The 10,067-nt window shown below is 42.1% G+C and overlaps 1 protein-coding gene across 7 annotated transcripts in view; it reads right to left on the reverse strand.

Annotated features, from left to right (window-relative positions):
* CCDC141 (coiled-coil domain containing 141) overlaps window positions 1-8,985 on the reverse strand; it is a 123,748-nt gene extending 114,763 nt beyond the window's left edge. For 3 of the 7 annotated variants that reach the window (XM_066612340.1, XM_066612339.1, XM_066612341.1), the window contains exons 1-3: window positions 8,856-8,978; window positions 7,871-8,103; window positions 5,905-6,027 (exon numbers count right to left, since the gene is read on the reverse strand). In XM_066612340.1, the coding sequence (XP_066468437.1) occupies window positions 5,905-6,027; window positions 7,871-7,969 (222 nt within the window). In that variant the 5' untranslated portion in view covers window positions 7,970-8,103; window positions 8,856-8,978. Of the gene's footprint in view, window positions 1-5,904; window positions 6,028-7,870; window positions 8,104-8,855 lie in introns of all 7 variants that reach the window. The other 4 variants (XM_066612344.1, XM_066612342.1, XM_066612338.1 and 1 more) reach the window with 3 other exon arrangements.
* Window positions 8,986-10,067: the final 1,082 nt, after the last annotated feature.

Here is a 10,067-nt window from a genome sequence, read left to right on the forward strand (position 1 = left end):
GGGAGTCTGGGGGTTCTGCATGTACCACATGACACCACATCAAGACCCTTCGGTGGTACAAGTACCGCTGATTGAGAAATGCTGGCCTATAGCTAATGTTGGTAACTTCTAGGGCAGAGGGATGGGGCTAATGTAGGAGAGTTGCAAGCAAAACCAAATTTCATTGGTTGTCCCCAGAATAAGAGGAATGAACACAGCTTTTATATAGCAATGTGCTTGTGAAATGGGACCTACTTACACAGCACCACAATGTCACTTTTAAAAGGTCATTTTTTTTCTGACTGCAAAAGCTCTCCCAACAAAACAATTTTATGATGGGAAAAGCACAGATCTTTAATTTCAGTGTTCCTATGAAGCACCTCTATAATGAAATGGAATTAACACTGAACACCAAGATTACAATGTAAGACACACGGAATATATTGTAAAGCCCTCAAATATTCCTTTCTGAAAATGCAACAACGCCAAGATCAGAAATGCCAAAGATAAAGGTTCAACACTATTTTCAAAAATACATTTTTTTCTCTTATTTGTTCCTCTTGAATATTTGCATATAAATTACTGTTTCTGCAAGTGGAGTAATAAAGCAATTAAGGGTGTTCACAATATATCTAAGAGAACGTGAACCACATTATTGATGCTATGTTTCTTTGAAAAAAGAAAGTTCTCTCTGAACAGTGATTTGTGATATATAATTTTCAGGTCTATATTACAGTTCATAGTGACCTTAATGATGACAAAGAACAGTGCTTTGGCAAGCTATCAAGGACAGACAGATGCATTCCCATGAATCTTGGAATGTCCTCCAATGGATGATCCAGATTAATCACAGAGCAGGAAGTGCAGAAACCGTTTACACAGAACACTTCAGTGGTATCGTCATGATCTTAAAGGTACAGATAGTGCATTAATGCATCTATGGACTTCTGACAGTTATTATCATAGCACTGTTATTGCTAATAAGAGTGCATTCTCTCTACTATTATTAAAAAAAAAAAAGCAAGAGCATCATGAATGGAAGACAAAACATTTTCTAAGACAATTTCTAATAGTAATGCCAGTTTTCAGAACAGGAACCTACAATGGAAAAGCTACAAAGAGGGATCCTGTAGTTAAAATTTTCTTATTTTTTGTGTGTGTATATAAATTGGCACATAATCCAAAACAAATTTAGTACATTTAAGTGCAATGTCCCTGAACTGAACAATGGAATCTATTAATGGCGCAATCCTAATCTTTCCTAGCACAGTGGCTGGCTGCACAGTGACCACTGGCCTAGGGTGTCTCGAACGTGCCATAAAGCAAGTTGTGACATCCAGAGAGTAAGCTGCACTCGCAGGAAAGCCTGCACCACCCCTTCAGCACTGGATCCAGGCGACACACCTGATGGAGCAGGCAAGCTCCTGCTGAGCTGCACAGATGCTTGTGGAGGGTGGGGAGGGGGAGTAACGGGGCAGAGGAGGGCAGAGACAGGGTGGATCAGGCCCAGGAGGAGGGAAGGGATTGATAGCATTGATATATGCCAAATTCGATTCCCCTTCTTGAGCCTGAAAGCCCAACACAGGGGTGCTCGAACTTGCACCAGTGACTTTGCTGACACAGAACCGAGAAGCCCCATTGTGCAGGCTGGTGCCTTACATCCAGGGTAAAGGGACGAATGTCCCCTAATCCTGAGGGTACCTCCAGCCTTCTTCTAACCAGTGTGGGCGGCATAGCCCCGCTGTGCTGTTAGGATTAAGTAAGTCTGTAAAAGTCATTGAAATTTAATGAATGAGTAAAATTCAGCAGTTTTGTAGACTTCCATTGGCTAACTGTCATGAACAAGAAGATTGCTAAATTCTGCAGCCTTCAAGCAGTCTTCAAAGGCAGATCCACATTGTGGAGATGCAGCGGGGCCAACACAGCTTTCAATGTATCCTACGGGTGAGTTTCAGAATGATAAGGCCTCCTTTGGTAAGAGAACATTTATTTGTTCCCTTGCCCTGAGATAAGCCCCAGCAGCTGTCATGGATCAACTTGGACCTGTGCTAGCTCCATAGCTGGTGCAAATCTGCATTGACCTGTGAGGGTGAATCAAGCACAGGAAAGGGTTTAGATTCATCAGGCACCACAATCAAGTGTGCTTTACAATTACTCTCACAATTGGACAATGCTGGCCAATTAGCCATGCAAGGAGGTGGCTGCTGTACCACTAATCCAGCAGCCCAGTATGTAGAGCCCAAACACATAACCTCTCTCCCCCCCCCCCATTCCAGCCAGGGTGTAGTGGTTTGGGAGGTGGACTTAGACCAGGAAGATTCAGGTTCAAATTCCCCCTCAGCCACAAAGCTTCCTGGGTGACCTTGTACAGTTACTTTCACCTTCACCTACCTCACAGGGTTGTTGTGAGAACAAAAGGAAGGGAGCTGTGTACACTGTCCTGAGCTCTTTGGAGGAAGGGTGGTATAAAAATGTGAATAAATAAATAAATAAAATAAATACATTAGCTAGGTAGCTGCAAGTTTGCAAATTAAAACAAAATGCCTTGATACAAAGCCTGTTGTCATACAGGTTACTGGAGGTCTGACCAATTACTGCTTGTAAGGCTGCAGCCTGATTCATAGTTACCCAAGTGCCTTGAATGTTGCTCTAGTGCAGCGGTTTTCAAATGCTCGGGGAGAGTTTGAGCTGCTATAAGTTCTTGCGGGGGTGGGGAGAGGCAGTGGGAAGGCAGCGGCACAATCCCCAGGATTGCGCCGCTTAGGGGGGCTGCAGGGGCTTGGGTACACTTACCTGAGCCTCCTGCAGTCTCCAGGGAATGCAGGGAGCCCTGCAACCTTCTGCAGGGCTCCCCGCAGCTTCAGAAGTGAAAGTGGAGCGATCGCACTCCACTTCCGCTTTAGAAGTGGATTAATCCAGTTTTGCTTTCAAAGCTGCGGGTGCCCTGCAGAAGGTCATGTAGGGCTCCCTGCACCCCTGGGAGGCTGCAGGAGGCTCAGGTACGTGCAGCCAAGCCCCTGAAGCCCCCCGTGAGCGGCGTGATCCTGGGAATCACACCGCTGCCTCCTCCTTGCCTCCTGGCTGCCCCTGCCCCTTAAGGGGGCAGAGGTCAGGGCCCACAGGCTGGGGCTTTGTGACACCCCAGTCTGAAAAGCCCTGCTCTAGTGATTGTTTCCCATGTATCCTGGTGGGCAGACTAATGGATTTAATTACTTCTCGTACAGGCAGCAATGGTAAGAACTCTCCTCCAGGTATCTAATTTTCTAGGTTTAGGGGAATTGAGGAAAAAAAATATGCAGGAGCATCATGTGATTCCCCCACCTGGAGTCTGAAGTGGTTCAGTCTAGAAGCAGTGTTAACTCATGATCTGTTCTTTGTGTAGACCACTGTGCACTGAAAGCAGCCTCCCTGACATCACTGGAGCTTACCATTCCACCTGGGAGGCTGCCCATCTCCCCCCATGTTCGCTCCGCCCAGTCACGTCTGCCAGGAAATCAGGGTGCAGAGCCTGCTGGGACAGCAGAATGCAGAAGCGACTGGGTGGAGCAAACATGGGGGAGATTGGCAGCGGCAATGGCAGCCTCCCCTGCGGAACTGTAAGCTCTGTTTACATGGGGAAGGGTTAATGAGGGTGCAGGATCTGGCCTGCCACAGTTTAGAGCACCCTGGTGTAGACCAAGGCATAATATTTCCCCATGCATGTGTTTCACAGGCTCATTTCAAAACCAGATTCCATGCAATGTGTTACACTGAAATCAGATTTACAGTCCATATGTCATGCAAGGACATACATATTTCTCACATGATGGGACTTTCTTTAGAACTTCTTCCAAGAATGCTCTTTATTCCCTACCAATCCTTTTAGTAAAGCAATTAAAAATCTTCCTTCACTATTTCAATTCTAAATAGTGAAGTGAGTCCTATACACATCTGCTTACAATAATGCACTGCAATAAAAAGATTCTTTCAAAATGTTCAGTAAGTAAGTGTAAGTGTTGACATGTCTGCTTCCAAAGGTGTCAACATGTCTGTGTAGGCGATGGGAATTATTTATTCTAAATAACAGCACTGTGTAACACTTTGAAATAATGTGACCATTATCAACAGGTGCCAATAATGTGCATTTGTACTAAAACTTTAAAAGCTACTATTTAAGCCTCTCATGTATAAAAAGCTATTTGCACCATAAACAGACATGAAAACCAGAGTACGCATGTGGATCTGAGTGTTATGGCCAGGCTGATTAATGTCACTGTCTGTAAAATGGGAGCTAGACAAACATCTGTATTTCTTGTAGAACCATTAATGACTTATTTCCTTTCTTTTTCACCAAGGATTCATGCAATTGTGTTAATACACAATACAACAATCTACTTTGGCTCCATTTCCAAATGAAATCTTTTTATATTTGGGCAGTGTGAACAGATGTCCTCTTGTTCCAGGACATGTCCTCTTTTTTAAACTCATGTCCTAGAAAAGAACTTAAATGGAAGGGTGGATGGCAGCCAGAAACAGAGACTCCTCAGTGGGGGCATCTGTGTTATGGAACTCTCTCCCCTTTGAACTGAAGACAGCTTCCTCTTTATTAACCTTCCAGCAAGGCCTGAAGACATTTTTATTTAGGAAGCCTTTGCAGCCCATTAATGGCTGCTTTTAGGAATTTATTTTAGGAAATTATTATGTTTTACTGTTTCCATGTTTTACTACTGACTGCTTTGCTTTCATGCTGTCTGCTTTTATCTGTATTTTATTATATTTTGTATTACGTATTCTCTGTATTCATTGTTAGCCGGCTTTGGTGCCCTTCGGAGAGAAAGGCAGATTACAAATCAAATCAATCAATCAATCTCCTTTTCCCTGTGAGTGGGCCCTGCAGACCACGCATAGCCTTCTTGTAATTAATAAATTATATGTAATAAATTATATGTAATATCATTTTAAATTTGAAAATAAAGAATATAGTGTTTAAATTAACCACGTGAAATCAAATATACGAGTGTTTTTAGCTTTTATTTTGCCGTGCCCTACATTTTTCTTGGATGTCCTACATTTTGGACAACTTTATCCTCTTGTCCTCTTTTGTGGTCATGACATCTGGTCACACTATATTTGAGAGTCTGAATGCTCTTGTCTGACCTGCCCCCAAACCTTCCTAGATTTCTATATAGATGAAATATGGAGCTACCCCCCCCCCTTATCCAGTGTAGCACTGGTCAAGGGTTTACTGCCCCATTTACAATGACTGATGGTTTTGAGGAGCCCAAGAATAAAAGGAAAAGTGTGGGATGGGATGCCTTGCCTGTTTTCCTTTAAGGCCTCTATCAAGCTGCTTGTTGACATGGTTGTGAATACCTCTGAAATTGGTTCCAATACATTTTATCTGAGGAACAATTTGCATGGCCATTAAGCACTTAGTGATAGCCATGGGAAAAACTCCTGAAAATACTGCACATATCAGCTCCATGCCTGTGGTCATCTTCATGTCCAGTGACAGTCACCAGCATGTGCACAATTAAGCTTTACGGATGTCACCACTAGCACAATTATTGCTACCATTTGCCAGCATTAAATCTGAACACTAAATCCTGCCTGTGGAAGCAAAGGGATATGGCCAGCTGGCCAAAGGCAAGGAATCAACCACCTACAGCATTTTTAAGTGGTTATCATATACTATGTGGTTGTATGGAGGATTGGCTCTTAGTTACATTTGATAATGCACCCAAATAGTTCATTTCTTGATTTTTGTGGGGCTTATTTTAACAAGGTTAAGAACTCTGCCCCCCCCCCCAGCCTGTAAGGAAGTGTTCTGATGAAACATACCTGTAAAATGGCTTCAGACTGCATCTCAGCCATTTGTTCTGATGTTAATCTCCATGCATTAATGTGACCAGTAATGCTTCTGGGTGTTCATGTTGCATGTCTTACCTTAAGCTTAGCCAGGAGAAGTTCATGATCTTGTAATAATTTTTTGGTCTCTTCTTGATTGCTGCCAATTTCTAATAAATTTGGTACTGATTCAGCCAGTTGTAGCTGCACCCAATTTCCACACTAAAACACAAACATAAGGAAACATTGTTCTAAGTACAATTGCTCCATGTCCTTGGACAGTGTGTATGTGTTTACCCATGTCTGAAGCTTACAATCTTATTCGGACCTGATTATTTGATATAGAGAAACAGGATTTGCAAGCTGCAGCCCGTAAGTCTTGTTCGCCTCTATATATTGGTCTTTCATGGCCCTCTGATTTGGGTTCAAGCTATCTATCGTTCATGTGTTCACCTCAGATTCGTAGAGCCTTTACACTGGGTAGGTTTAATATCTTACCTACAAATGTACTAAGAGCAAGATTTAATAGACCATTGGAAAGTCCCCAGTCATGTTCTTGCGACCTGACCTCAAAAGAGTCCTTGACCCATGTACTTCTGTACTGTACCCACTATATTGATTTACGCCATCTATTTCTATATCCATTTCTGGAAAGCTTTCATGGTTCAGATACAGACTTGGTCCGATACTTGTTAGATGGGAGAAATGAGTGCCGCTCATCAAATGTAGCAAAATATATATTTAAGGCACTGTCAAGGCGTAAATTCCTCTGTATTTCTTTGCCTGATCAATGATTGGTGGCTACCCTGAATGTTTTAATTTTGTTTTCTTGGATTGTTTATGCCAATAAAGGTGGAATGAATGAATGAATGAATGAATGAATGAATGTGTTTGACTGAGCACATACACCAAAGCATTGGTTACCTAGTAAAGAATAGCATTTATATTTAATCCAGAAATAATTTGATTTCATCTAAACTATTAACTATTAACCAGGTTTCAAGAAAGAACATATCATCGTCATCAGCAACAACCATTATTTATTTACTACTTTTCAACAAAAAAGTTGACAAAGCAAAGGCATATAGAAACTATAGTCTCCTTCCTATATTTGTTGTTGTTGATAGTAGTAGTAATATTTATTTAGCACTAACCATATATATGGTGCTTTACCAGAATGAATAGATAGGTCCCTGCCCTGAGAGGCTTACAATCTAGATATTGACACAAGGGAAACAACAGAGTGGGGAAAAGGGAGGTGGTTGTAAACAGGAGAGGCATATGCAATGGTTTCAGTTACGAAAACCTTGTTACCTTGGAAATGGGGACCAAGGTGTGTTGCCAAAGCCTTCCCCCACCACCTGCATATCCGGTGCTCGCATGGGATTAAGGAGGAATTTGAAGGAAGAAAGCAAGAAAACATTCTACAGGTATTTCAGGAGGTAGTTCTGAGCATAAGGGCAGCAAGAGAGAAAGGATGGTGTCCTTTCAGGGAGCAGGTGACCTTTCTGGATGATTTGTGAATTACTTATGTTGAAAATTAGATGACATTTCAGGGTAAAGCTAAATCATTTTAGTTAAGGTATTAAATTAGACCTTTTTCATTCTAAAGAGGAGATTGAAATCTGCATCATAGAAGCATTAATTATTTGTTCAGGCATTAATACCAAAAGAATCCTGCAAATAACATACTCAAGCCAAGGCTGAACAAAGCATTGAGAGTTACAATCAAAGAAAAGTTGAGTCAAGTAAATGAGAAGGCTCTATATAAATTGTTACTTTAATTTAAAGTTATATGTTCTCAAAGAAAAATATTTTTTCTTTGTCCTAGAGAGAACAAATATTGGGAGTGGGGTGGGTGCAATGCTTAATTGTTTTTTTAAGTAATTTTACTTAGCTTGAACTAATTGGAAATTTTCTAGCTTGTACCCCAGCCATTACAATAGCATGTTTTCCGTGAAATGTTGTCTTCATCTACCTCAACCAAGTGATATGTGCAAAGATCTGAGTAGAAATTATCAAGCAGTGAGCTATAAGCACAACTGTTAAGATTCACTGAGCTTACCTTAAGTATGGCTATGACAATTCTGCAATCCCCAGCCTGAACAAAAACTGAACTAACTGTTGTTGTAGAAGATGGACCATCAGAACTGTCGTTTGACATGGTGCTGTCGAACCAGATTTCATGCAACAAGGCTGCTTCTTCACAGTTGTGTGTGTCTGCTGGTCACTGCAGAAGGCAACGAACGGGGTTACTTGGCTTCATTCCGCGAAAGAGCTCAGCTAACACTGATTGCTCTGCCAAAAGGAAAGAACCGGAGGTTAAAAATAGACACCCCAATTGAGTTTATCATTCGAGAGAGAGAGAGAGAGAGAGAGAGAGAGAGAGAGAGAGAGAGAGAGATGTGACAGACCCCCTAGTTTGGTCGCTTTTGCAGATGTTATAGAATGAGTCTGTAAACAGTATCTTATATAATGTCTTGTAACCATTAAGGCTTCTTTACTAAAATGCTACAAATTGAGAGAGAAAAGTTGTGAATTTCTCCAAGTTCATGCTGGACATCTATGACCTTCTGTCATCAACCAAGCAAATGCAGAAGTGTGAAGCTTCAGATGATTTGACAGGCTGACAGTTAAGACCAGGGGTTCTTAACCTTTTTATGATTACTGACCCCCCAATGGGTTGCCCAATATGTCCCCATGCCCCCTTTACCAGACTGTCAAAATCAGTATCATCACCAGTTCTGTTAGGTACCAATATTACTTCAAAAGATGTTAATACCTTGGTTTTACTTTACATAAGGATAGCTAAGAATAGAACACGTCAATCATTATTGATAATGGTGATAGTAATCTAATCTAACAAGTAAATTTTTTTAATTGCTTTGAGACTGAGTCACATACCCCCATCTTTTGGTTCCAATACCTTAAGACAGCAGTTCCCAAACTCTACGGGAGTTTGGGAACTGGGGTAAGTGCTTTCAAAGGTAGCAATGTGATCATCACTACTGCATCGCTGGCAGCGCCAAAAGAATTTTTTTGAGACTTACCCAAGATAGCACCACCCCTCTGGATGGGGCAGGGCGCCTATGGACCCTCTGCAAAGTTCCTCTGCAAAGACCCTCTGCAAGGGAGGGCACCAGGATGAGGTCTCTTGTTATCTGGTGTTATCTGGTGTGCTCCCTGGGGCATTTGGTGGGCCGCTGTGAGATACAGGAAGCTGGACTAGATGGGCCTATAGCCTGATCCAGTGGGGCTGTTCTTATGTTCTTATGTTCCTCAAGCCTCCCAAAAGCTAAAAATAGCAGTAGCAACCCATTTTCAGTTTCACAATCGCAAACCAGAAGTGGGTTATGACTGCTATTTTTGGATTTGGGTGGGCTTGGGCTTGGCAATGTAGAGCGGTCTGCCGGCTCCCCTCACCATCAGGAAGGGTGGTGCTCTTAGGGCTAAATCTAAAAAAAACACTTTTAGCCCTGGCAGTGACATAATCGTGGCAATTGCATTACTGCCTTCATACCGTCTTCACCATCACCCCCCCCCTTAAGGGGGCGGAAGACAGGGCTTTCCTGGCTGGCATGACACAATGCCCCAGTTTGAGAACCTTAAGGCTTTAAGGGGTATGGATACTCCTAGTTAAGAATCCCTGATCTAGACCAAGCTCTTACATCAAAGTGATGGTCCTCAAACAAACTCTCTCAGTTTTCCCACGCTGTAAATATTGTAGTGTGCTTTTAACACAGACTAGGACAAACATAGTCTGAAGATGCCTGCAAAATAATGAAGTGGTTGTTTTATAAGTATAATCATAATGAAAGATATCCAAATGCTCTAAGCGTTTCCAGGACAATCCTATGTAAGCCTCTGCAAAAATAAGTCCCATTGAATTCAATGGAGCTTACTTCCAGGTAAGTGTGTATTTAGCATTGCAACCTTATTGTTATTTTTGGAGACATTTGAGGGCACCATTAAAGGAGAAGAGGCCCTTCATGTTTCAGACCACCTGCAATTATTTTTTAGGAGCATTTTATCGTTGATCAGCAATGAAGCATAACACAAAGTGTGCAAAACTGCTTTCAGAATACTCTTCTTCTGCAGTTTAATCTTGAATATATCCAAGCACGCACCTTGGAAAGTGGCTATGAATTTCCACACAAACACCCACTGAAATCTCCCCACCTGCCCCACTGACAATAGTGCCCCTGCATTTGCCAGTCATGATTTTGTCATCCTTGTTGAACCTCAGCACTTCCCATCATTGC

This window comes from Tiliqua scincoides, chromosome 1, assembly GCF_035046505.1.
Source record: "Tiliqua scincoides isolate rTilSci1 chromosome 1, rTilSci1.hap2, whole genome shotgun sequence".
NCBI lineage: Eukaryota > Metazoa > Chordata > Lepidosauria > Squamata > Scincidae > Tiliqua > Tiliqua scincoides.